This window comes from Chiroxiphia lanceolata, chromosome 14, assembly GCF_009829145.1.
Source record: "Chiroxiphia lanceolata isolate bChiLan1 chromosome 14, bChiLan1.pri, whole genome shotgun sequence".
Lineage (NCBI taxonomy): Eukaryota > Metazoa > Chordata > Aves > Passeriformes > Pipridae > Chiroxiphia > Chiroxiphia lanceolata.
This window is the reverse complement of record NC_045650.1, coordinates 478,793-506,396: the sequence shown is the minus strand read 5'-3', so window position 1 is coordinate 506,396 and position 27,604 is coordinate 478,793. Positions and strand designations below refer to the sequence as shown.

The following is a 27,604-nucleotide window of genomic DNA, read 5'->3' as shown; positions in this document are numbered from 1 at the left end:
AGAGGCATTAAAATGGCCGGAGAAGGAGAGAAAGAGAAGTTACAAAATCCCTGACACTCTGTTTCAGCAAAATGTGTGTTTCTTTGAAAGCATTCTGTGGCCTCTGCCAGCACTCAGCCTCTGCCTGGATGTATCAGGAGAGAGAAGGATGTTCCCTCATGTCCCTCCTCCTCCATCTCAGACTAAACCAGTCATTACAAAATCTCTCTTCTCGTTCTGTCATCCACTTGTGCATGAGCCTGTTGGGAAGCCCCTGTAAACTCCCTGTACACATCCCTAAGCCCTGTACAGCACAGAATGACCTTGAAAAGGAGATCTGAAAAAAGTATTTTAAGCCCAGCTGATGGGAATTATTAGGATAGGATGTGTGGATCCCTCTGGATCCTGTCTGTCCTCCCGGAAATCTCTGTACATGGAAATGATTTGTTAGTGATTTGAGCTGGTAAGGCTTAAGAGGGAGACTAACACAGCCCTTCAGTTGGTTTGGTTTGGTGAAAACCATCCAGATGAGACTGACACCCTCCCAAACCCGTCAACATGTGCCTCCAGTGTGTGTTATTCAGTAGGAAACCTGTTCAGTGGCTCCCAAGCCAAAGAATAAGGACACTTGTCCCTACTCCACTGAAGACAAAAATTATTTGGTGCCATAGGGCTGTTTGTTGAAAAACAGCAGAAAGCATGAGTTTATTCTTTCAGAGCACCACTTTCTGTATGTTCTTTGGTGTTCAGTCAATGATGCAGCCCATACCTAAAGGAGGGAAAGTTAAAATACTGAATCTCAGGTTCGTAACTTGACTCACATATCTCAGGTGTCAAGGATGCTTAGAGAGGGAATTCTGCTTCAGTATGAGCATTCTGCCAGTTTTCCATCTCTTAAGCAAAAGGTCAGGAGGGTTTAAACCCACATCCCTTTTGCTGCTAATCTGGTTATTTGCCACATTGTTTATCCTGAAGATCAAGAGACCTTTGGATAGATTTGATACAATTTTCATGCACAGCACAGTGTATAATGCTGTAATAATAAAATTGTTAAAAATTACATGGCAGTGCTCAATAAGAGAGATTGGAATCATGGGAGATCTGATACCAAGGACAGCTATTTATCTGCTTTTTCTGTTGAAACTGGTAAAAGTCTGGGGAGAGGAAAGAAAATCTTCCCAAGGTTGAGTTACATCAGCCAGTGCAATTCATCTCCCAGAGGAAATGATGATGCCAGGCCTATCTTTAGGAATATTTAAAATTAGATGAGATAAAGTGCTGGGAGATGTCCTTCAGAAAAGGTTTGCTGATGACCTACATGGAACAAGCCCTGAGACCTTCAACTGCCACATTTGGGCAGTGCTGGGGCCCTACTGATCTGCTGAGTGACCAGCCAGGGCCTGACTTGGGGTACAGGCCTCTCTCCTTTCCAAACTTCTTTGGTGCTACCCCAGACTCAGAGTGGGCGTTCTCAGCTTTGGACTCAAAGGCATCCTCCATCCAGACCTGAAACAGGACTGGGGCTGTTTCCTGAGAAATGCAAGAGCTGAGAGAGGAATTTGGATGAGGTTCTACTGAATGATGAGAGGGTGGCTTGCAAAACAACCTCTGACGACACTCCACAGATAAATCCTACTGTAGCCATCAAGCAGGATGACTGCCCAGGGACCACCAAATCCTTATGGAGTAGCTGCTCAGAGAGACCACCTCTTTCCTCAGGCCACTTACTCAAGGTTTCCTCCTTGCTGGTGTGAATCCTGCAGTCAGCCCTTCTCCCTGGGGGTGCCAGGGTGTCCTATAGGCAGCACCCTACAAACTCTGGTGGAAACTGGGCAATACCTATTCTCAGGCCTTTTGCACAGTGGTGAATTCCTCCTCTCCATCTCATTCCTCATCCCCAGCCCTCTTTTCTAAGAAAAATATGAGCTTGCATGGAAACACTTCTTTGTAAAGAACATCTGTGTCCTCCTGTGTGGTGAATCACTGACCTGCAGAAGGAGCAGGCCAAGGGAAGGCCACGAGAGGGATGGAGCTGAAATCAGAATGGAGAAGGTGGATGACCAGGGTGAAGCAGAACAGAAACCCACCCCTGTTAGAATTGTTTTATCCTTTTTCCTTGAGCTATAAATCCAGAAGCAAACGAGCCAGAGCCTCCTGAGGTCGACTCAATGGATGAACCACACTGAGCAGAGACGGATTCGATCAAATACAGGGATTGTGTGGGTCACAAACATGTAAATGCTCAGTGTCAGTAAAATCTGCTTGGTAGGTAATTACTTTGTTTTTTCAGTTTCTCAACTTCATCCATTAAGAAGAAATGGGCTGGAGCTGACTTTGGACTTGACGCTGGAATCTGTTTTCGATCAGCTCCGTGCTCCACTTCTGTCGGAGTCGTGTGCCTGTCTCAGGAGGCTTTCCTTTTTTTTTTAGGTCTGTTTTGAAGGATAGCAGGTTGCTATTTTGGGAGACAAGATAAAAGCTGTTTGCTGAGATGGGGAGAGGGAACTTAACCATCTCCTTAAAACCAATGCCAGTTTCAGTTACGTTTCCACAGCCCCAGGCAATGTTATCCTGGGACTGCAACCTCCCTGGGTACTTTGGCCTAACTAGATCTGGGAGCTGGTTTCCTCACTGGTTTACATTAAGCTGGAAAGTACCAATCGGACCCCGGGAATTGGCTGCAAATCGCTTGTGAAATCCTTCTTAATGACAAACTCCACCAGGCCATGGAACAGGGCTTCAGTCACTTCCTTCCAGCCTCCACCACACTGTTCCCCTGACATGACCCCAGCTTCTCCCCTGGTTGGGAGGCTTCTCCACAGCTGTGACATAATGTTTTTGATGGCAGGGTTTGGAGGAATTCTGCTTGTGGCAAAGCAGGAATCTGCTTCAAATTAGCACTGCACATATTTATCAAGTCTGCATAGCATGGCTGCCTGTTGACAAAAATCCCCTCTCCTGTCGCTGCAGGTTCCCAGCTCAGCTCAGTGACCTGCCAAGGGTCAGGGGAAGAGCAGTTGCTGGTGTCTGGGAGCAGCCCAGAGAAGGGGCAGCAGGTGGGTGATAACCCAGGTGTGATGCCCAGAGCCAGACTGGCTTTTGACTGCCAGATCCTGACTTTTGGGTTGACTGAAGATGGTCAGCACTTCCAGGACTCCAGTCCTAGTGCTGGCTGTGTTCCCCTTGCTGCTGCAGCCCCTTAGCTGGAGTGATCCCCTCTCCAACATGTAGGTTAGATCACAGCAGATCAGTTCATCATCTGGAAAAGCTATGGCACAGGGAAGAGGATTGCACAGTGACCTGGAAACAGCAGCTTTGCTTTGTGGGATCCTGCTTTTAAAGGTGCTTTACCACAGTTGCTTCCAAGAAAAGCAAACATTGCCAAGTACCCGGGAGCAGCCCCAGTTCCCATTAAAGCCACCTACACTGCTCAGCTAAAGCTGGGCAGGAAATTCTTCTCTCTTCATGTCTAAATATTTAAGATCTATTTATTTATTTTAATTCCTCTTGTGCATAGGGATAAAACACAAATCCTTCAAAGGTTTTGCTTATTATGAAAAGCAGCAACAGAAAAAGACTCATCTAAAAATAGCCAGTTATTTAGGGCAGCCCCCATTAGTGGGAGACAGATCCTGAGGCTTGATTCCACCAAGGAACGTGGAGTCTCCAGCATCCTACACATGTATCCCAATGACAAGGTCATGGCATCGTTGGGTTGTGACTGGAAAGACTGTCCTGGCTGGAGAACCTTTCCTGGAAAACTGCATCTCACTCAGCCACTTTCTACATTGAATTTTGCCACAGTGTAATTTTCTAATGAAAAACTGTTTTTTTATAAAACCCCAAACTGTTTCTTTTTTTTTTTTTTTTTAATATCAATTTCAGAGGAGAAACAACCACACTGTGGTTTTCTTTTCCTAAAAATGTCACATCTTCGGCCCAAAAGTTTATTGCAGTTCATATAGACAGACAAAATGTGCAGCTGCCCTTTGAACAATAAAATTAATTGGTGTGCTGGATAGTTAACAAAATCAATAAATATGGGCTCTAAAAGTAGTTAAATGAGGAAAGCAGCTCCTGGTTTTGGAGCTCTCTCCTGACTATCTCTTGCAGAGCATCCGAAGCCCTGGGAAGGAATACAGAACTGTATGAAAATGACTAAGAAAAAAGAGAATCATGAAAGTTAAGTGAGCACTGAATGAAAGCAAAATTAAAACTTGATGTCACCAAGAAAGAAAAATGTCACCACTTAGATTCAGGAGGAGAAAAGCACCAAGGTGGGAGATGAAAGAATAATGCAAATCTAGGCAATTAATAAGATTCCTTCCATCTCGAATCCACACATACAGCCTTTGTTTGTGCACTAAGATTTCAGAGAACTAATCCCAGTAATGAAATCCAGATCTGAGACACTGCAGAATAAACAAACAGTTTACCAAGGTAGAGCCAGCGTTTGCTGGGGTCCTTACTTCTTTCAGAGTTCTGTTTCCTCTTGTCTTGATTAGTCAGTAAAACTCTTGGGACTGCATATGAATTATGGTCTGGCAGATGTGGACTGTGGTACTGAGGGATTTCTCCACATGCTGAAGGAAACCTGCAGGTTCCCAGTGCCCCTTGAGAACGTGGGGTATTTGTGCACGATGTGTTTCAGGGCAGGAGGGGGAAGCAACACCCACTACAGAGAAACAGAATCACTGGAAAAGCAAGTGAAAGTGGGGTTTATTTTTTCCTGGATGTGCCATAAGGTTACACAGATGCCTGGATCTGCACGGCCAAGCCAAGATGAGACCGGTCAGTGCTGCAGCCAACAACATGCAATACTTCAAGGCAAAGAAACACGCTTGGCTTCCAGCTGGAAAGGGAGCCTGAGCTTTTTGTTGCACTCCTAAGCTATTGAAATGTTTGTATCAATTTAAAACAGACTCTTGGGGAGAGTACAAAACCAGAGATGAATTTCCAGGCTGAGACCTCAGATGCCAAATTGTAAACCCTTGGCTGAAAGGTCTTAGGGTAGAAACAACTGCACAGCATTAACTGCATAGCAGTGGTTCCTGCAGGAGCCATAAGAATAAAGAGAGCATTTAGGAAAATTGTGAGGCATTTCATTTGGGCTTTAGTGCAAGGTCAGAGGATGCAAGCAGCTTTGGGAGGAAAAAAACGCTGTTTGGGAGTAAAAAGAACTGCAAGTGAAGCCCCAGTCCTGCAAACCTTATTCACAGGAGCTGTTGTGTTGATGGGAACATCTGTCCAGCGGGAGCAGTCCTCTGAGCCCAGACTGGCTCCACCTTGCAGGCCCATGTAAAGAGATCATGTCACTGTGCAATGGTACTGAAATTAAGGGACAGTTTCCCCGTGAGGAAACAGAAACTCTCCCGTGCTCACACAACCACTGGGAGGAAGGACAGCAGATCACTTTTAGTGTTCTTAATTTATCTGAGCTATTTTAAAACTACAGGTCCCTAACCCAAGTATTAGATCTGTTTAGCTTTTAAAAAAGATGTTCCTAAAAGGGTTCTTCTTGTTTATTTTTTAGTTTTGTTTGTTTGGCTTTTGGCCATGAAAATGTAGTTCATTGAAGAGGTTTGATGTGATTGTACCAGGATATCAAAGAAACCTGAATTAGTGATGTGTTATGGGGCTCGGAAAACATGACCCAATTCCTACAATAACAGCACTCTCCCGATGTGTGAGGGCTGTTACTGCCCCACAGCCACGTGGCAAAGGTGCCAATGTTTGGGTGCAATCCTGGGGCCTAATTCCAATGGTTTTTCCGCTGGATTTTCCCCCAGTGCCCCCAAACACACACAGCAGTGATGGGCACTGGGCAGCCTGGCACAACTCTGAGGTATCAGGGCTAAGCACGACCTGTTTACCATTTGAAAATGAGTAATTCTGTGTATGATTCATTGAGCCTTGTTGTTCCTTGGAGCAGCCAAACAGGAATTTTAGGCATTTTATTGCCACAGTCAACAGGGGAACTTTCTCTTTTCCATGGTTTTCAGAAAAATGGGGGAGGTTGGTGAGGAGACGCTGAGAAAGAAGGAAAATTTGTCATTTTTCCTTTGAAGTCTCCAGTTCTGAACTTGATTAGAGTCTTCCATGTGTCCTGTAGGGACTTTGACCCTCTTGATACGATCTCTTAGCCAGTGAGGTGCAGTGGGGACTGGGTGCAGCCATGACTTCTATCTCCTTTCCTGGGTGTCCTATTCAGCAGTGGAACAAGATCCTTCACAGCAGATCCAAACTGGTCTTGTGCTGGAAGCAGCAGTTCAGCCTCTCTGGCATTCCCACTTTGCATGAAGTTTACAAGTGGGATTTTACAATTTTATCATGTGCCTCCCTGTGCTGACATGAGACCCCATTGTAGTTTAAAGGCAAAATAAGTCTGCAGGTGTGTTGTTACATGGTAGGAGGATTACAGAGCTGTAATCCATATCTCCATCAATAAAACAGAAGACAATAAAAGGGCTTCTGTAGGAACCTGCTATTTGCAAACTTCTGCAATATGTGAATTAATCTGTTCCACTGATAATTCCTTAATTGAATGTTTATTAGTGAAGACCTGAATCCTGAGGATTTGGAGAATAGCAACATGCAAATCTTCTTTGCCCTTCCCATTAAGCCCTGCTATGACTGTGAGGTTTAGGAGCTGCAGGCCTTACTGACCCTCCAGGACAGCCACAGGAAGAGGGAGGAAAGGAAATCGCTTTGTATTCACATACAAATATAAAACCAGCTTGATGTTCTTGTCTCCCTCGTCAAGCAAGTCACGTTCCTTCCCCCTCCTGCCTTCACCCGGCACTGCAAAATCAGTTCACTTTGGTGACTCCTTAGTGCAAAGCCCAACAGAAGAATTAATCCAGGTACAAATTTGAATATTTTTTGATTTAAAATGTGAACAGGATAAAATCTGCAGCTTCAGCTCTTCTGTTTTCTTAAAAACTGCTCCCCCCAATCCTGGGCAGGTTTCAGCAAAAGATAGAAAGATGCTTTGAGTTACGAAAGACCTAGGCTGCCTAATTCTTGTTCCAAAGCAGGGTGAGGCTCCTCCTGAAGCTCACAGCGAGGGTATCCTGCCCTGGCCACCCTCTCTGCTCCCATTCCAGGCCAGGATGGGCAGCCAGGGTCCCACTGTGTGCAGTGAGATGCTGTCTGGCTTTGAGAGAAGGCAGCAAAGATCCAGAGTCATCCCAAGACAAACCTGTGTCCCCACAAGTTCTGTCTGTGTCCCTCAGATCTGGGAGGAACATGTAAGGTGCTGACAAGCCCTGAGATTTTGGGCTGCTCTAAGGAGTTAAATATATATTGCTGTGCCATGAGCTGCCTTCTGAAAGCAGAGCCCAGCTGGCAGCACCTCTCATGGGAAGGGCAGAGCTTTGGGCAGTGCTCTGGGAGGGGTGGATTTGCACCCTCGGCCTGTTCAGGGGTTCTTTGTGCACCCAGCCTGTCCTTCTGCTCAGAACTTTCATCTCTCCAGGTTTTAAAGAAACCAGGGTTGGCCCCACCCTGCTGTACAACTGTAGTGCTATTTACCACTCCGAGAGGAAATCCCATGTCACAACCCCCAGGAGCACAAGGAATAATGTCCGGAATTCCTTTATCTGTGACTAGGACTGGCTCAGGCTCTTTCCCGTCTCCTAAGTGTACACAAAGATATTCTTTTCTTTTGTCAAGGCAATGGGCCCAGATTTTAGTGATGTTTTATTAAAAAAGAAAAGACTTTGGCGAGACTCGAGAATAAACGTTCTCTGACTTCAGACCCTTTTGTTCTTCAAGGTGAAAAGTGACTACAAAGAAGAAGGAAAACTGAATCACTGGTCCTTGCCCTCCACCGTAAATTTGACCTTCACTGTTTTTAAAGTGCCTAGAATTGGTGTCCTGGGCCAGTCAGGGAAGTAGAGTGATAAGCCTCTCTCCATGGCTGCTCTGCGTGATGATTTGCTTTAAAGTGATCAAAATGACTCTGTCAGCATTGCAGTTTTCTGAACCCTCAGCTCCAAGGCTTCTGTGCATGTCTTCATTGCCCATCTAAAGGTTGTACTTATCCATTTGCAGAGCAATGCAGTAAAAGGCACTACTGGACACCAGGAATCCTGAGGGCAGTGCTGCCCTCGGATGAGAGGATGGAAAGGAGTGAGATGTACATGTACTGAAGTGCCCCCCTGCACATGGATCTAGAGCTCTGGCCATTCTCTGCTCCCACCAGACCTTGTGTCCTGCTCACGCTATGAAGCAGAACATCAGGGGTGCACGTGGCTCCCTGAGACATCGTCCCAGGGTAACAGGATGAGCTGGGAGCCCTCAGGGATCCCCCCTGCCATCCCGAGCAGCTCTAGGCGCCTCTGCTATGGAGGTGCTGCCCTTTGCCTCCTCCCAGGCCCACAGAACAATGCAGGGTGCAACCTGGACCACCAGCTCCAGGAGAGAGGGGAGGGAAATCTATAGCAGGAAACGGCTGGGAGCAAGGAAGTTGCAACAGAAATTCTGGCACCAGCATTCTGGGGGAGGCGGGGGGAGCAGGCAGGAGAAGGACTCTTTCCAGGAAAAGAACATTTGTATCAGATACTTCCAAAAATAAAATATCATCATGTCAGAGAAATGTTCTAAATATTGGCAGCGCTGCCCTGGTTTGGCCCGCCACTCTTTTCAGCACTCTTGCAAATCCTTTTCAAAAATGTGTTTATGATCCATCAATCTTGAGTCCCCTCACACAAAAAGAAGGGCACATGCCAACGGGGGACCCCAGAGGAGCCCTCAGTGATTCATGGCACCCTCTTCTCACTGGCTGGTGATATTAGGAAGCTGACAGCCTTGTTGCAGTACAAATAACTCCCCAGCTGGAGTTTACTGGCTCTTTTATTTATATTCCTACAGTGCACAGGCAATGCCAGATGTGCTGTCCCTGATTCATGTATATTGTGTTTGATGTCTCTCATCAGAACCAACCTTGGGCTAAATCCAGCAGCTAAACTGGTTTTTTTTTCAGAGATAAATATTTGGGCAAGTCTGTGATTGGCAAGAACCTGTCCCTCCCTTTGCATCCCTTTAAAGCTGAAATAAAGGTGGCAGCTCAGAGCATGAGCACGTCACAGACGTTGTCTGCACAGGAGGAACATGCTGCGCTCTCACTGCCGGGTAAACAGATCTCCAAAGGAGGGAGAGTTTGGCTAGAGAGGACTTTCCAGGGGCTGCAGCAGGAGAATTTACACAAGGCTGCATCCATGTGCTGGATCACAGCATTGAATTAGCACCTGCTCTTATCTGTGCACTGTCAGGCTCCCTCCTGTCTCCAGGGCATGACAGACAGTTGGTGGCAGATGCTGTCAGGGGCTCTGACTACAGGGGGAATAAATTACACTGCTGGCCCTGCCTTTTGTCAAGTGTGGATGTGTGGAATATGCTGGCTTTGGAGGCCTGGGAGTTGCAAGTCTTGATTTTCCATTGCCCTCTGTTCTGGTTCACCAGGTACAGGTCGCAGGAAAGTTTCCGTGCTCGGACAGCATCTGGAGAGGCTGGATATGTGGGCTTTTCCTGGCTGGATATGTGGGCTTCTCCTTGCTTGCTGATAAGCTCACTTATTTCTCTGCTTACTGAGTGACTTACACTACATGAATAAAGGTGTCCTGACAATGGCCTCTCTTTCCTACTTTGGGATCTTCCACAATTCCCACAGCTCTGGCTTGCCTGTCCTGCCCACATCGGAGGGACTGCCTCGACAAGAAGCCTTTCCAGAGCAGGAAGGATGGTCTGGCTGTGCAAGGCTCAAGTGAAGGGACTGGAGGAGAAATTCAGGGTAGCTCTTGTCTTCCTCAAATGAGTGGTTTCACCGTGGCACAGCCCACGTGCCAGTTAACCCAGAACTACCCTGCTCACAACGAAAGCACGTGATGTTCTGAACTCCTGAGGGAAAGCCTGACTGTGAGAACTCAATTCATGCAAATCAAGTGAATTAGTCCATTCCATTTCCTTGCATTATCACTTTGCAGTCGGTGACAGAGATTTAAGGCCACCTTCCTCAGGATTTGGGCTTTTATTTCACAGCTTCATTTACTTGCTCTCAGTTTTGCAGTCTGTCTGCTGCAAGGAGGAGATGAACCCTTGTATTACAAAACATCCTGGCCAAAATTCACTGTCACGGATCACAAATCTACCATGGATCAAATCTATGGTAGATCTATGGTAAATCTATGGTAGAATCACAAATCCTACCCCATGTCAAAAGGACTCATGGTGTCACCGGCATCATCCCAGAAGGGGAAACCCCTTCCTATACCGACAGGATTTCTTTATTAGTTGCTGCAAAACTCCGTTTCAAAGAGATGAGACTGTTGTGCTACAGAAGGAGAGGGCAGTTCTTGGTGTCACCAGCCCAGGGGCTCTGACCACATGTGTGTCTGTTCTGACAAATGCTGATTTGGGGTGCATGGATTATGGGGAGTTCACAGCCTGACAGTGCTGAGATCACTCCTAAAGGCAGGCAAACTCCGCAAGCTCAGCACAATGTACCCAAATTCTGAAGGGGGGGGGTGGTCAGGAATACCTCCCTATTTGTATCCTGCCTGATACCTCCTTTTGAACGAGGTCAGAAAAGATTGTTATTCCCATCAGAGTGTCGCTGTGTTGAAATGTGGAATTTTTCAGGAATTTTTCATTAATGTTGGCTCTGGCAGATAAAATACTGGCCATGCCAAAGATAACATTCTTGGGAATATGTTGCTCTGGAGCACAAAGATACCGTCCCTCAGCACTGCAGTTCATGCAGTAAATGGATTGCCCCAGTTGACAAATAGAAAAATAGCATGAAAACTGATAACACCCAGGAATTTTGTTTTACCTGTGTATTTCCATCCTAATTAAAATGCCAGCATAGCATATTCCAGTGAACACTCATTTTTGTTGTTCGGTTTTAAGTGAGAGAAGCTGCTTGGTAAGAGATTAGGCAATTGTAATTCTAGCTTAGCCTGGATGGAAAGATCCACTTTCTAGCATTTCAATAATTTGGTCTTTTTTTGATGGCTTAACTACCTGTGAAAAGAGAAATAATAATCAGTCATGTATAACTGAAGCAGAGGCCGAAGGGAGTTCAGGAGCCTTTCCGGGTTGGCTTCACAAAAGTACTTTGCTACAGGGTAGGTAAGGAATTCATAATGAATGCCATGGATAAACCCAGCCAACCCTAATCCTGACCCTACACAGTGCCCAGGCACAACACTGACCCCATCTGGACTCCTCTTGTCCTGTTGGCTGCTGTCCTACCAAGATGTCTTTGTACCCTCTGGACACAGAAATGTGTGCTTAAAGTAAATACTTAAAGATCTGCTGCTTGGGAAAAACAAAACACTTTCCAAGGAGGAACAATGTCTCTTTTTATCCTTCTTCCCACCCTTCCTCAAGACAAAGTACTAACAAATACTAACATAAGCATAAGAACTTTGGTAGCAAGGTTTGAGAAGATCTGTGAAATGGGTTGCTTTGTGTGTATCATTCAAATGTGTTTTGTTTTCTGCGTGGCTATGCCCACCCTCTGAGGGCCTTTGGGGGTGCAGATCCAATACAGTGTGCCCAAAAGTGACAATATTTTGGGGGGATAGTGACACTTAAACCTGAGCTGTAGGTTAGGGCAGGTGCAGCTGTCATAGCAAAACATCCTGGCTGAGGAAGGAGAAAGCCAAAACGGCAATAGTAATAATAATCATCAGTCTGCATTTCTAAGAGGAATTGTGACTTGGCTGAAAAAGGATTTAACCTTGCAAATGTTTGTGGGGTTGGTAAGTAATTGCTGTTCTATACTGCTGGAAACTAAAGACAGATAAGTATCTTCCTTAAGGTCACATAGGCACCTGCAACACCAATTAGAGCTCGAGGAAATTGGCTCCAAGGTCTATGCTGAGCTCCAGGATCATCCAGGGAAGGGCTCTCCTGGGTGTCTGCAGAAGCTGGAAGGAGCTGGCCCCAGTGAGTGTCTGGTGTGGAGAGCAGTGTCCTCTCCTCTGAGGGTGGCCAGTGGGCCAAGCCCATGGGACAAGGAGGAAATGGGGATGTCTTTGAGCCCTTGCTGCAGGATGTTCAACTGCAGCTCTCTACTCCTCCCTAAAGGGCACAAGTTCCAGAATGAGTGTGCTCTGGGAGATGGGGGTTTCTCCTTTGGTTTCCCAACTTTGATAAATCCAGTATTCCTTTGCACAGCCTGATACCTATGATCACCTTATTTCTACTGGGATGAGAGCAGCAAGAAAGCCAATGGGCTGTAGGTGTGTGAGGGCTGCCTTGCTCTAAGGAGAGGGAAACTCCTGAACATCAGCACAAACCCTCAGTCAGTCACACTCCAGGCTCATTAACCAGCTCTCCAAGAAGTACCTCCAACGTAGATGTGCACAGGGGAGATGAGAGCAAACTCTCAATCTGGAATTCTTTAGCTGTAAAAGACACTCAGCAGGGGAATCTATTAAATCACGGCTGCAAATTAGCTTTGCAAATGTCCCTGTGCCAGAAGACACAGACAGAATGGAAACCAAGAGGCTTCTTGGAATGTAGATGCAATTGGAGCGACACTGCACCAGCATGTGTGTGAGTGTGCCACAGGCACTTCACTGTGCAAACCGAGGGGCTGAGGGAGGTGCCACGTTAGAAGAAATTCAAGGGAGAATGTAGCCCTGCAAGCCCTTTGTATCAATGCCAGTGACTTCTGACAGCTCAGGCCAAGCCTATCACAGCATCCCAGTCCTAATCTTTATAACCTTAAAAGCCTCCCTATCCTTGCAGCTTCAGATGGCTTTTCCTCTGGTGATGGAAGTGAAAGATGAAGCAAATCTACTGTGGTTCCTGAGCTGCTTTTCTTCTTCAGAACATCGATGGCCCCCTCCCTCCAGGGAGGAGGGGAAATGCTGATCCCCATGATGTACAGAGAGCAGAGGCACCACAGCAGAGAACAGACTTGTGCTGTGGAGAGGAGTGCAGGGCCACAGTGCCCAGAGCATGGCAGGCATGAGTGGGCACCCACAGACTGCAGTTCCTGCAGGGACTGAGCAGCCCCCACAGTCACCAGTGCAGGGAACACAGCTGGAATTCCCTCAGCTATTCTCCCTGTAGAGATTCTGGGTGTTCCCCCATCATACCCTGCTGCAGCCCCTGTTCTGGAGTCGATGCTGCCAAAGACACTGCAGCTGTGCCCCAAGTGACCTCCTCTGAGGTGTTTGTTAAAGGCGGGGGGAGGGGGCAAAGTGGAGTGACTTAAACATCATGGCTCATGGCCAGCCCACCTGAGAGCCTTGATTTGGAGCACCTGGCAGCAGCCCCCACCAGCTGAGCCTCTACCTCTGGGCTGGTCCCCTCTGCTGTTGGAGCTCCCACTCACTCCAGGAACATCCCTCAATGCACCATCACATCTGCCCAAAGCACTTCCACGTCAGGCCTCTGCCTCTAACAAGGCAGCAATTCAAGGCAGAGGAAGACATCAAACCAAATTATGCCTGAATTCATGTTCCTAAGAATGTAAAGGAAATGCAGCCAAAATGAACTATACAACCCCAGAAAGTTAATGTATGCTCGTTTGTATATCAGCCCATTGTCCAGGGAACTCTGAGTTTCCTCTTGGGATCTATAATGAATAGACCTATAAGAGAATGTTGTGGTGGCAGCAATTTCTCTTTTCCTACCATTTAACTTCGAACAATATAGAATCAAAACAGAAAGGCAGCCTTTCAAAGGCTGGCAGTACAATACACACTATAGGACATCACTTCAACAATTAAATTGAGGAGCATGAAGGAGACCTTTGCCCTATGTATGCTGAGAATTCCTCTCAGTTCCTTTATCCTGAGAATTCCACTCAGTTCCTTTATCTTATACCCTGCAAGGAGATCAGCATCCAAGATACTCTGCTTACATCCCACCACACCCAAGTGTCACTACTCTGCTTTCACTATCAGCAGATGTGAAGACCAGAACCGAGATAAGCAGAAAGAATTTAAAACAGGAAAGATGACTAAAGGAATTGGGCTGCTCTGGGCTCTCCTCTCTTTTTTTAAGTCTGGTCAGTTTAGCTCTAAATTAAAGAAGACTTATGGTGACACCAGACAAGACCAGATATATTGGTCAGTCTGGGAACTGAAGAATCAGCAGCCCCAAAAAACAGCTCTGCAAAGCTTTGGTTGCCTGATTCATCAAGGTGAGGTGTTGACCCCAAACCGCAATGGTGATGGTGTTAATGATGTCAATGTTAACTGTCTTTGCTACTCCAAGGATGCAAAAGGAATGCTTTGAAAGAGTTTAAGCACTCTCTCAGAAATGTCCAGAAGCTGCAATAGCAATCCCAGAGTCACTGAACAAAGCCTTTGACATCTCCCTCATACACATATTTAAAGATTAAAGATTACACTTGACCCTTGGTTCAGGAAAAGGGTTGGTTCACCAAGGTGATCTCCACCTCAGCAATCAGAAAGTATTGTCACACTAGTTGTGACATGAAGAAGCAGCAGCAGCCACCCAAGGAGGAGGAACAGTGGCAGCACAGTTGGAACGCACATCCCTCCATATCCTCTCTGCACAAGGAGAAAATCTTTCGTGGCTCTTTCTGTGCAGCAAACCAGCCCCTGAAGGCACTGCAGCACTGCCCAGGCAATGTGAGCTGCCCTGGGCATGTGCAGCCCCTGGAGCAGTTAGCTGTGTTCAGAAGGGCTCTGATTTATGCTGGCCAGGGATTCATGCCCTCAGCTTTGTGTCGTACTTCTGGCCAAGCAGATTCTACCCAGTCATTTACCTTACAATGATTATTCCTGTTTTCCCAAGCCTGTTTCTGAAAGACACCTCTTATCTTTTTAATGTAAACTATCTCAAAAGCAGGATTTTTATATAAAAATGGCATAAATCAGGAAGATATTGGGACCAAAATTTTTAGGTCAAATGGGCAGGCTAAGGGATGTCCCAGGCACAGGGAGGCAGAAGGGCAGAATGTCAAAGTTGCAATGCCAGACCACAAATCCAGGTGGTATTTCAAAGTCTACATTAATGTTTTAAAGTACAGTGATACTGTGATATTGGAAGAAGGAATGGCCATGAACTGTGGCTATGCCAACTCTCCTCCATGGAAATCAAAACTAGCTCAGCTTTAGCTTTTCCAGTAATCTCACTTTGAGCACAGAATTTTCAGCTTTACTGCCCTGATTTTCTCATAAGTGCAGGACAGGTTTGGCAAATGAAAACTGAGATTTATACCCAGGCAAAAATGTCTCCTTTCCTCTTCTTTTGTCCTTCTGCCAGAAACCCTCCAGAAAGCTGAAGATACCGTCATGAAGAATGTTAAAACAAATTGTGCACGTATTCTTGGGATGGGAAAATGAAAACCTTTCTCTTGGGAGCATTAGTCTGCACTTGCAGGCTTGTGGGATGTCGTGGTGCCTGTTTGTGGATGCCTGCCCTGGATGATATTGTGTAGCAGCTCTGACATGCAAGATAGGAAATAAGGTTACTAGTTTCTTTTTAATGACAGTATAGCAACCAAAGTTATGCACAAAATTCAATAGAGAGCAATTTCACTCACCAGAAGAAGGCACATGACTTCATGATTTATTAAATTGAATTAATAATTGCATTTCACCATGTAAGTTTGAACATTACTTTTTAAATACAGAGCAGACAACAATAAAGAAGGCAAAGTATGTGGCTAATTTATACCACAGATCTGAATAAATAGACTAGATCAGAATAATCTCATCTCTCCAAAGTAGTAGTAATAATAATAATAATAATAATAAAAAATAAATCAGCCTTGTATACATAATGAAAAAACTTCTTGATGGGACTGTAGCGTACAACTGGAGCCAGATGGGGGGAACCCTTGACATGCCCTGCTCATTAGCCTCCTGTTCTCCTGAATTCACCTTCCCAGACAGTTCCTCCACCTCAGGAGTCATGCCATACTGGGACTTCTGTTCCAACCTGCACTTCTCTGTCATTAGAGCAGGGTAATATCGCCCAAATTGACCCGGGGAGCGAAGCTCGTGTTTATTTGTTGGTAAAGCCATGAGAAAACAGTCCAAGTGGGAGCACAGCCTAGAAACCCTGCAGCAATTCCAAACCTATAAATACATCACACTGTTTATCTCCTTGTTGATGTATCAGTGGATTAAGTAATAAAACTGTTAACAGAATCATTTGTGGCTTCATGGTAACCACTGGCTTTGCTTTCCCAGAGACCCATGGTATCATCAGACTTGAAAAAGACATCACTGAGTGGGATGATGAGCTGTGAGAAACACACTTTCAAAGTGAGATGGGCCAAGTGCATGGAGCTCCCAGCCAGGGGAGGCTCTGCCCCAGGCAGTCCCTCCCCACGGCACAGTCTGCTCCCTTCCTGCTGACCCAGGAGTTGGGGGATTAATCACTCTGATCATTCCTATTAGGCCAAACCGTGTTCCCTTGCCTTAGCTGTTGCTGCATCCTTACAACAGAAGATTTGCCAAGACTAAAGGAAAGTTGTTTTAAGCATTAGAGCCTCCAGGAGCCTGAGCAGAGCAGAGTCTGTGCAGCCAACAAAAATGTGCAGGGAGGGCGTCCACCAAGCCCTCGGGAACGGCAGCAGGGCTTGGTTGGTGTGATGCCTCACACAGCTGGGGGTTGCTACAGGGCCACAATTTCCAGGTTCCTTTGCTTCCTCACAGTGAAACAAATCAGGATTTTCCAGCAAGATTGGTAAAATTGCTGCCTCTCCGAAGCAGGCAGTGAGGGAGCAGCTCTCAGTCAGTTCTTTTCTCCCTCAGATTCTACCACAGAGTATGTAAACAACCACAATAAAATAAATGTTCTCGGTCAGACAATGGACAATTCAAAGACAGGCCATTGTCTTCAGCCAAGCAGAGCTTTAAACCCATGGAACTGAGAGGGAAAGCTTGCTCTGAGTGCACGGACACAAAATGAAAATAATCCAGACATCATCCATTTGTAGAGAAAAAATGTGGCAGGCCAAAAGGTTACCTGATTCTCTCTGCTTCACACCATGTAATAGCTTAAATTGTGTTCAAAAGGTTTTCAGGCTTACATCATTGTTTACATTCACTTGAATCATCCTTTAATTGTAGCAGTACAAAATCCTTTTAACCAGCCAAGATCACTGTGCAGCTCGATCCTGCTGTGTCATGCAGCAAGAGCTCCTACGACTTCCTTGCCTCATATACATCCAGAAAGAGATCTGGGAAGAGCATTTCTCCCCACACCTGTGAGCTGCATTATAATTTCTACTGATGTTCCTCATGGGTTTAGAAGCAAAGCAGTCTCTGTGCTTCCAAGCAGTGGAAGCTCATCAAGTCCTTTCCCTCATCCTTGCAAATCAGTGACAGCATTAACTGAGGAGTGAGACAGCACCGGGTGGAGTGGGAGCTCTTCCCTAAGCAGAGGGGGATGTACCCAGTGCTGGACAACATGGCACCTGGAGGATTTATTTTTCTGCAAGGAAAGACAGAGACCTTGAGGTTTGCAACTGATAAACCACAGGGCTTTACTTCCCTCCTTTCAAACACGGTCCCACGCGCCTTCCTGTGCCAAAGGGTTCCGGGCAATCTCTTCCAACAGGCATTTCCTGGATGGAGCCTATTGTGATTGGGATTGCCCACACCAAGGGCTTCCAAATGCTACTGTGTGGGCATGTGGGATGGCTCCTATGGGAGCCACTTCAGGCAGCTGGAAGAATAAGTGAGGAAGCAGAGGGGGAAATCACATTTTATAGCTCCTGGAGGACACACTGGTGTCGGTGTCTGCACATTAAAGGTTTGAAACAACGACCCCTGCACAACTCAACCCAAAATTTTGCTCAGGATCAGCTTTCAGGTATGCTGCAAAGGGCCAAAGTGAGCCCTCTTCAGTAGCTGGGAGGGAATTGAGGATGAGAACTGGGATTCTGGGAGGCCCCACACTCAACATCACCACTGCAGGCTCTGGGGACTGGGGGGAAATTGCTTTAACTCCTAAATGATTGTTTTCATCACTGATTTCATTTAATGAGCTATGATTTCACAGCAAAGAGGATGAATGCCTCCCAGATTAGCTGCTTCTGTGTGTTAGTGTAGAGTGTCCCTGTGAGCAGCCCCATTTTACTCACAGCTATAGAGGAATAGGCAAATATCCCCATGGTGGTTGGTGCTTTTCCTGCAAACTGACCTTACTGTATCTGTAAGGAATAATCCAAGGTGAGCAATTTCTGAGCCGTGGGCTCTAAGGAAGCAAACATTTTGGCAGAGGTGGTTTAGATTCGTGGGGATTTTGTAAAAAATGGAACAGGTAATGACTAGGTCAAGCTTCCTTGACCCTCAAATCAAGAACAATCCCAGCAGGGCTGAAAACTCCCCTCTCCACTTCCTTGGCAATCATGTTCCCACAGTTCAGAAAAACACAGGAAGATCTAAGGAAACCTATGTGGAAATGCAGAAGACAAAGGCAAGAGATCTGAAAATAGAAGGCTGGCCCATATATTTCCTTTACATTCCAGGCCTGAGTTTAGTTTTTGGCTGAATTTTGAAATCTGAGGGGCCATATGCTTTTGCCATTCCATGCAAGGCACAAAGGAAAACTGGCTTGTTCAGATTTCCATCAATCAAAGGGTTAGATGAGCTTCTTTCCTTGTTGCTCAGTAATTTCAAGGACTCCTCAATGCTAAAAGCTTTACTTCTTAAAGCCACAACAAAAGCCCTGCACACTGGTTACACATACACCATGCATGAGCTGTGACTCCTTCTACATTTCTAGATACTGGAAGACTTGAAAAAATTAGTTCTTGTAAAAATTCAGTGCAGCAGGAACAGTTTGTGCATCTGCTTGAAAAAAATGAGAGAGTCAGCTGCAGGTCTCAGGCAGTCCCACTTTGGCTTGACAAAAACTTCTACACCAGGACAACTGTAAAGGCAAACTTCATTTTGGGACAGAGAAGAGAGATGGTGCAGATCCCTGTTGTGGAAGGGCTGATAAATTCCTCTTGGCTTCTTCTAATGTAAAAATTCAAGGAATCCTGAGCCCTGAGGGGAGTTTAGGAGACATCTAGGAAAGGGGGGGGGGAGAGCAGAAGAGGGATGTAGGATGTAGTTGGGACAAAAACTATGTGCTGTAAAGACAGACTAATCCAAGGACTTGGAGATGAGGGTATTGGAGTGACTCACAAAGATGCCCACAGACTTACTCACTTTCCATCATAAAGCAGTTCACAGACTACTCCCCATCCATCAGAATGCATAGTTGTGTTACACTGTGAGTAACAGGCTAATACCAAAGTTAACAATTGCACAGCTCAGCTCTCCGAGTACATGAATTCATTGCTTACATTTCCAGAGCCTTTGGAAGGGTGTCTAGCACTCAGCAGTGAGGGATTTGCACAAAGTGGGCAGCCATCAGTTTTGCTCATCATGGCCTCATGAGATCAGGCTCCCTCCCTCCCTCCCCTGCACCTTCCTCCTCCCCACTGAGGCAGCAGCTCATGGACAAGCCTCTGAGGGCACACCGTGATGCCCATAGTTTGCTCTAACCTTGCCTGGCTCCTGGTGATTGCAGTTCTCTGCTGCTCAGTCCTGCTGCCTGGGGCAAGCCTCAAGCAGGCACTTCTGTTAAATGCCATTTACAGATAACAACCTCAGCTGGTTCGCTTTGGCAGCTCCTCCTATTTTCTCTGTGGCCTTAAAAAGGAAAATTAAAGAAGTGCCTGATGTGGTGAGGAGATCAGTACTCTATTACACACGTTCTATGCCAGCTGATCTGGGTGGCCAATTTTTCTTGGGGGCTGTGACTGAGGACAGTTAGATACTCTTCCCAAAGAGCACTGAAGGAACAGGAATGTCCTGATTGGCACTCAGAACCTTCATGTCCTGTCAGTCATCTAAGCTGCTTTCTGAAGGAAAACACTAGGGACGCATTTATTTCATTCCCAGCTCTTGTTTAGATACTCCAAATATCTTTTAATTACTTCCACTGGTAATTCTCATTCCAGTAACATCAGGCTGGTGTAGGGAAAAAAGGAAAGGTGGGGCAGGACTGATCAGAGGAAATATCAAGCTGAGCACGTGAAGTTCGGTGTCCTTCTCATACTCTCTCTGAAAGTCAAGCGCTGCCTCCTGGAAATTTCCTCTGCAGTTTTAAAAAATGCAGGTTGCTATTGCTGCCCCCAAAACTGTTTTGCAATGTAAACTGAAAGCAGCTTCTTTGTTCACCCTGTCCTTTACTGATGATCAAGTGACCCTTGCTGCATATACTTTGCAAATATCTCTGGAAGCAAAAGATGTGTCTCGTCTCTGAATAAATCTGGCACAGGGCAGGTTTTCACCCTCCTTCAAACTGCGCTGGCAATTTGGAAGCCAGACTTACCAAAAGCACAGATCATCTACCACTGACTGTACCTAAGAAATCTCCTGTTGTGGTTGGAAACCTTTTGCCCTGGTGCATAAACCTACCAGCAACATAAATATTCTCTATTGAGCCCAATAGTATATCACTTCAAACTACAGTAGAGTGAGCTATTGCTTGGCACAAATATTTCATCATAAAATGAACAATTCAGGGAATGTGTGAAAGGACAGAGATAACCTGAGTGGCCCCTGTTGCTCTTACTCAGATCTATAAGTAGGAGCAGACCAATGGGGGGAAATGTGCACAGATAAATCCTTTTTACAATTTTCAAAGGAAATATTAAAAGTTCTTATAACAGAAACCTTCAACAATCTGGTTGGTGTTCCCAATATTCTTTTGGGTACAGTACTGTTTTTTAGAAGTTCAGGGAATATGCAGAAATACTTCACTTTTTTTTCCTTGCCTTAAATGGATGAATTAGGGTAAAGAGATTTCCAGTTGGTTTTGAATGTGGCAGCTTCAGCAGGAGGCTCATATATCACCATCTTAAAAAAAGGCTTCTCTGCTTTTTATAACATTTTCCCACAGTAAAGCAAATGTCTAGGAATAACAGCAATTAAGAGACACAGTTTTGGTTTACCCAAGCCCATCAACAGCCTGTGCTGTCAGATACCCCCAGTCTCAATTGGGCAGCACCAGCTGCCTCAGGGAAACCCAAAAGCAACCCCTCAGTGCCTCTGACTTTGCACTGTGCACCACTGAGCCCACACTCATCCCAGCTGGACACAGTGACCATCCCAGTTGGAAAACCAGGAGGAGTCCGAGCTCTGAAGCCTCTGACTCAGCTACTGATACGTGGTATAACTGAATAAATTGAAATATATGTTAACAAGCTACATTGCTTATCCAGTATATTCTACTTGTAGGAGACATTGCACAATCAAACAAACAAAAAAATTCAGTTTCAAACATGCTTTAATTTCAAAGGGATTGGGCAGGGCCTAATTTTTATTCTTCAATCTTTAATACTTCCTGGTATTAAACCACTGAGTTTATTCCAATACCTGAAGAGTTACTTGGACTGCTCACATATTGAAAACCTTTTTGATGATCATGTCAGGGGGTCAAAGATACTAAATTTTTCATGCACAATTTAAGGTGTCGCTCATGTAACAATTTCTCTGCAGATTATTTTTCAAAGGGCTGATTATTAACCATTCACTCCATACCTAAAACATGGGCCAGCTGTTGGCACCTGCACAATAATTACTACATCAAAGGTTGTGAACAGAAAGACCTTAACTAGTACTCTGAGGAGTTGAACATGAGCTGTGTAATAAGAAAAAGGAAAGTGGAAATTTAATGATACTCATAGAACTGTCTTAGAAGTTTAAAGATGTATTTAAAGCTCTATTTTATAATAAGGTGGGCAGTTATTGTATGGTCTCTTCTCCCTGCTGAAAGCACCAAAGAAGTCAGGAGTTCTCTAAAGGAGACCATCCTTTGAGCTGGATAAATTTAACGGCCAGAGTTTCATTGCTGGAGATGAACTTTGAGGACAAGGTGTCTGAGGAGTTAATACTTCGGTCCTGAGCAGCTCTCGCAGTTGTACCATTCTCCTCCTCTCTGCATTGCAGATGGAATTGTTTGGATTGGAATCAGAGTCAGCCTCTTCAGCACAACTCTGCCTGACTTTGGCCACAGAGATGCCAGAGAGGGTTTGACCCCCAGCCTGCAGGACAGACCCAGGCCTTGGCAGGTCAAGCAGAGTTTCCTCGAGTTCGTTGCTGGAGGTGAACTCTGAGGGAAAGGTGGCTGAGGAGTTAATACCTCAAGAGCATCAGTGCTATCCAGAATCCTCAGACTTCCTGGTCCTGTCTCACGTTGGCTTCCAGCCTAATTAGGGCACCCAGAGACTGTGCTAATGTGTTATCTCTCCCTAGTGATGGACAGGGCTCTGACATCCATTAAGCTGCTTCCAAGTCCATCATCACTCTTTGCCTATGGGAACAGTTAGGGATGTGCCTTCTTTCCTTTGTCACAGGATGCAGGCCTTGCCTTCTCTTGGCCTCCTCTGTGCCTGGCACTGATGGGAAAACGAATCTGGACCAAATTCCAAGGTTATTAGGGCCAGAATTACTAGGACAGGAATCTGGTGAATAAGGACCTGAGCAGCCCTGAAATGTGGGTAGCATCTCTGCCTGTTCCCCACCTCCTCAGTAAAAACCTCACTGTGCTCCACTTTACCCTGCAGCATCAGGAACACTCGTGGCAAGCCACGTTTCCTCCCATCTCCCAAAAACTTGTTATTATCCGTCTGTAATCCACAGAATTCCATGGTGATTTATGCCTTTGTGAAATCCACGCTGGATATCTGGTGATAAGCCTTCTATGGGCAACTTCTCCAGCCTATCCAGACGCTGGAATTCCTGTAGCATGCAGCTGGCTGCTTCTGCACATGTCAGCCAGATGGAGCACAGTGTGGGAACCCTCCCAGTCTGTGGGAGCTCCGACACTGCTCCAGGTGCAGCTCAAGGTGTGGGTGCTGGTGTCTGACATGGTACAGGACTGGCTTCCCTGGGGTGTAATGTGGGCACCTTCCCTGGGGTTCCATGGGCACCATGGGTCACAAGGATCCCTGCAGTGAAGGGGCTCCTTTGCAGGTTTGCTCCTTTGCCAGGTTTGCTGCTTCAGCTTTTCCTGGAAAAGCTGGGCAAGCCCTTTGGAGCACAGGCTTAGCTATTTATTCTGCAGGTAACTGTGGGGAAGGTACTGCAGGGGAGACGTGAAGTTCACTGGGACTGGTGCCCACCAATCAATTCTTTTCTGCAGAGGGAATACATTAAATCCCCAAATGAATCCAAGAAAATCAAGGACAGTGATGCTTCCCAGTGTTTCCAGAAGCTATCCTCTTAACTATGAAAAGATTATAATATGCTAAAGCAGCAACAACTGTGTGCTGTGAAATACATTCCCTATTCAAAATAATAAAAAAGCCTTTCTGTCAGAAGGAATTCCCCAGTAAACCACAGACCATCTCCCTTACACAGTTTGCAGCGTCATGAATGAATGGCTCAGTAATCCAACAACATCCTCATGCTTAATGAGATAATGAAAAGTCATACGGCAGATGGAAAAGCTCCTCTAAATCTCATTAACCTGCCTCTTGGCTTTTCTGATATCAGCAAAAATCAGGAATGAATACGGGGGGACAGTGCGTTTGCTGCAAGGAAAATGAGTTTTGGAGAACGGGGAATCTAACCTGACACCTGTGCTGAGAAGGGGAAGGCAGCAGAGAAACACCATGTGAATGAAAACTGAAATATCAAAGGATAAGAATGGGAATATCAAAAAGAATCAGGGTTTGCCCACAGTGTCTGTGCCCACAGCTGGGACGGGAGCCTCAGGACAGCAGGATAGCCCAGGCACTCCCAGAGACACCACAGCTCCTCCTTTTCAAGCCTTTTCTACCTCAGCTCTGCCTCAAACGATCAAATACAACCAGAAACCCTCCCACGCAGAGGGGAAAAAGCCACATATTGGCAAATACCCGCAACTTGCTATTTTTAACCAAGCTTCCAAACCTCGAGAGGAAAAAAGCATTAGCCATTCACGCGACACCTTCAAGGAGTTGTCTTTTTTTTTTTAACCTTTACTTTCAAAGATCAGTTTTCGTGTGAAATATGTGAAACCTGAGGCGTCAGGGACGGGTTTGGGGCGGCACCTGCCCGGTGTGTACCGCGGGTGCGAGGTGGGTGCGAGGTGGGTGACACCTCTCCGGGCCGCTCGGGCCGGCGGGGCTCCACAGGAGCGAAAAAAGCGTCAAAAAAAAGCACGAAAAGCATCACGGAGCGCTCTCCTCAGGCACCCCGAGGGAGCGCACCGGCGGTACCCGGACGGGTCCGCACCCCGCGCCCCCCGCGCTGCCCGCGCCCCCCGTCCCGCAGGTGAGAGGAGGGGCAGTGCCCGCTCTTACCGTGCAGCAGGAGCAGCCCCTGAAGGGCACAGACGGCCAGGACGGCGCTCGGCCTGGGCAGCATCGCCGGGGCCAGTGCCGGTGACTTCTGTATCCCGTGCGAGGCGAGGTCCGCAGTCCGGGACAAGTTTTCTTTTCCAGCAATAAGTTTGTGAAAGCCCGCGGGGCTGCAGCGCGAAGGGAGGGGAAGGACAAGGCGTGCAGAAGTTCCCACTTGTTGATTCCAGTTAAATTGTTCTTTCCATTCACTGCTTCATCCTGGGGCTGCAGAGTGTGTTTTCCTTCCTTTCTTCTCGAGGTGCGAGTTCTTAGTTTTTTTCTTCCCACCGTCTCCACAATAACCCTATTCCTCCTTTTCTCCTGTTTCTCTAATCCCTGGGGTGCCTGAGGGGAGCGTTGCTCTGCTTCAGAAGCCTCTCCAGCCCGCCTGACTGGTGCTGAGTAACTCAAGGGGTTAAAAAGCGAAGGAAAAGCACCAGAAAAAAGTTTGGCAAAAAGTTTCCTCCACTCAGCGAGTCGCTGCTCCCAGCAGTCCTTTGCCTGGAGTTTGGGATAAGGTGGTTGCACCGCAAAGCCTCTTCTTGGATGTATTTATGCAGGGAGGTGCAGGTGCTGCGGAGGTCGGCAGGAGGGACGGGTCTCTCGGCTCCAGAAGGGCAGGAGCAGCGGGAGCTGCCGCGGCCCCACTGGGCTCTACCTGCCGGGGGGCACCGCGCGGGGCCCGGGCGGGCGGCGGGGCTGGGGCATGGCCGGAGCCCCCAGGCGTGCTGCTCTCTCCTTCTCCCCACACCCCTCTGGGTTCGCTTGGCTTTCGCCGAAAGTTTGATGCGAGCCCGAGATTCTTTATAGGGACAGGAAAAAAAAAAAGGAGGAAGGAGAGACGTCACCAGTCGAGGCAAGGGGACTTCACTCTCTCTCCCTCCCTGTCATTTCACAGAGCTCCTGGATTTCCTGTTGCTGCTGCCTGAGATGGGGCAAAGAACTGAATCCCTGCTGCTTCCCAGCATCACCCGTCCCTGCAAAGCCGGAACTGCAGGAGGATCACTGGCAACATCTTCCCCCAGTCCTCCCCCGCTTCCCCCAGGGGCAGAAAGGTGGCATCTCCCTCCCGGCCCTGGGGCTCTCAGGGCTCCAGGGCACTGGGAAAGGGAGCACAGAGGGACACCAGCTGAGGAATGGGCTCTCTTGCAAGAGCACTCTGTGCCCTCCTCCCCCTGGTTATTAGTCTGGGGTTCTCTTTATGCCACTCACTGTATCCTGCTGGAATGTCACCTCCATCCTCCCTTTCCTGCTGCCACGCTGTGCATCCCTTTCCTCTGGGGTGCATAGAAAGTTTCTTATTTAAATAGGATAATTTGGGCAACCCCAATGGTGTTATTATTTGTACAGCACAACTGCCTCCCCAGTGGCTCCTGGGTTTCTCACAGCAGCTCTGTCACCTGAGCATTATCTCCAGGCACTTGGTGTGGACAGATCCATGCTGATGTCCAGGCTTCCAGCCTGTCCACGTGCCTTCGCTCTTGCCGTGCCAGGCAGGATTTCAGCAAAGATGGAAACATTTCTTCAGATCACAGAATATTTTGAGTTGGAAGGGACCCACCAGGATCTTGAAGTTCAGCTCTTCAGTGAATGGCCCTTTCAGGGATTGAACCCTGATTGAACCTGACTGAACCCACAACCTTGGCATTTTTAACACCAGGGTCTAACCAGCTGAGCTAGTCTCAGGGTTAATTGTGAGCCCTCCTGCAATGGTGGGGACAGTGTGATTTTGGCAGGGGACACACAGACACTTCCCCTTTCTCCTACACTCCTGGAGAGCACAGACTTTCCTGGTTCAGGGCTGGTTCAAGCCACAGCTCCTTCCTGAGCCAGCACAGGCTCAGCTGTGAGGGTCACAAACTGTGCTTAGCTAGTGCCAGGCATCCCAGGAGATGTCCCAGAGCATGTAGGGGTCACTTCCGGAAATGCAGCCAGACTCAGGTGATGGGGAGGGAGTTATTCTGTCCCCCAGGGAGCTCTTCAGCTGGTGACGTCTCTCCTTCCTTTCCCCATTTTTTTTCCTGTGCCTATAAGGAATCTCAGGCTCACATCAAACTTCCCAGCATATATTCTATTCCCATACCAGTTACATGGTTTTTAGTGTATTTTTTTGTTACTCTTGTTCAGTTTGTTTTCAAAAGAAGAGAGAGAGAGAGCACGTGCATTAGACCTTATGCTGCACGTAGATTGAGGATTTAGTGATACTGGTCTGTGCTCAGGGTATGAGGGAGTTTTTCAGGCCTTTATTTAGTCCACTTCTAAATTCTTGTCGTGGTTTAAGCCCAGCTGAAGATGCTGGGAACAGGTGTGTGTGCTGCACTGAAATGCAGTGAGCAAAGGGAGAGGTACAGGTGCAGTTCTGAGAGTTACAAATCCAAAGGAAACTTCAGAAAACCGGAATTGACATCTGGGGTAGAAATGTCCCAAATTCAAGCAACCAACTGAATACAACATAGCCTCAGATGTTTCCAGGTTTTTGAACGAGAAGTATCATTTCTCTTGCACAGTGTTAAATCAAGAACATTTTTCTCAGCGTCTCCTGAAGTCACTGGTTAATGCTGATTTTCACAGAAATGCTCAGATAATTCTTAAGATGGCAAATGCATTTTCTATGCCTAAAATGAAACCTTAGAACACACAACTCCTCCCAGATGTATGTTACAGTAACAGAATTCTAAATAGTTATGGATAATAGTAAAGACCAATCTTGTAGAAACTTAACTGTAGAATGAGAGCTCCAACATAATTATAGGACTGTAGTTTATTTGTGATTTATGGGGAGGTGTTTAAGAATTCATTGGAGGTTACTTACCACATGATAATAAATTGTGTTGTATTTGTGTAATGCCCCAGATAATCTTTTATCTGTTGATAAACGTAATTGATCTTTTAATTGAGATTAAATGCATCTAGTGTGTGGTTTCACAAGGAATTCGGTGTGAGAACCTGGTCAAGTCATCCTGGGAGCTATTTTTAATTCTTTATTTTCTCCCTCAAAATATGCAAAATAAAACCCCACAGTTGTAAGAAGGGCACGTTTTGTTCCTGAGCATCTTCATGTGCCTGAAGCGACCTGTTAGAGCTTTTCCAAAGCATAGCAGACTTGACTGACACAACAGCATGTTCTGTTCATACAGATGGGAAAAGCCATTTGCTAACTGGACTAGAACCTCTTCATAATAAAACGACTTGTTTTTCCATGACGGTTATTCCATCCAAGGAACTCAAAGCTCTTTACTAATATTAAGAAATATCTCAGCCTCACTACATTCATGGGAATTGAAGTAGGGC

The 27,604-nt window shown here is 46.5% G+C and overlaps 1 protein-coding gene across 1 annotated transcript in view; it reads right to left on the bottom strand.

The window, feature by feature from the left end:
- LOC116793766 (vascular endothelial growth factor receptor kdr-like) overlaps positions 1-24,995 on the bottom strand; it is a 132,785-nt gene extending 107,790 nt beyond the window's left edge. Inside the window, exon 1 of the mRNA XM_032701846.1 lies at positions 24,275-24,995. Within this exon, the coding sequence (XP_032557737.1) occupies positions 24,275-24,338 (64 nt within the window). The 5' untranslated portion in view covers positions 24,339-24,995. The remainder of the gene's footprint in view (positions 1-24,274) is intronic.
- Between the last annotated feature and the right edge of the window lie 2,609 nt (positions 24,996-27,604).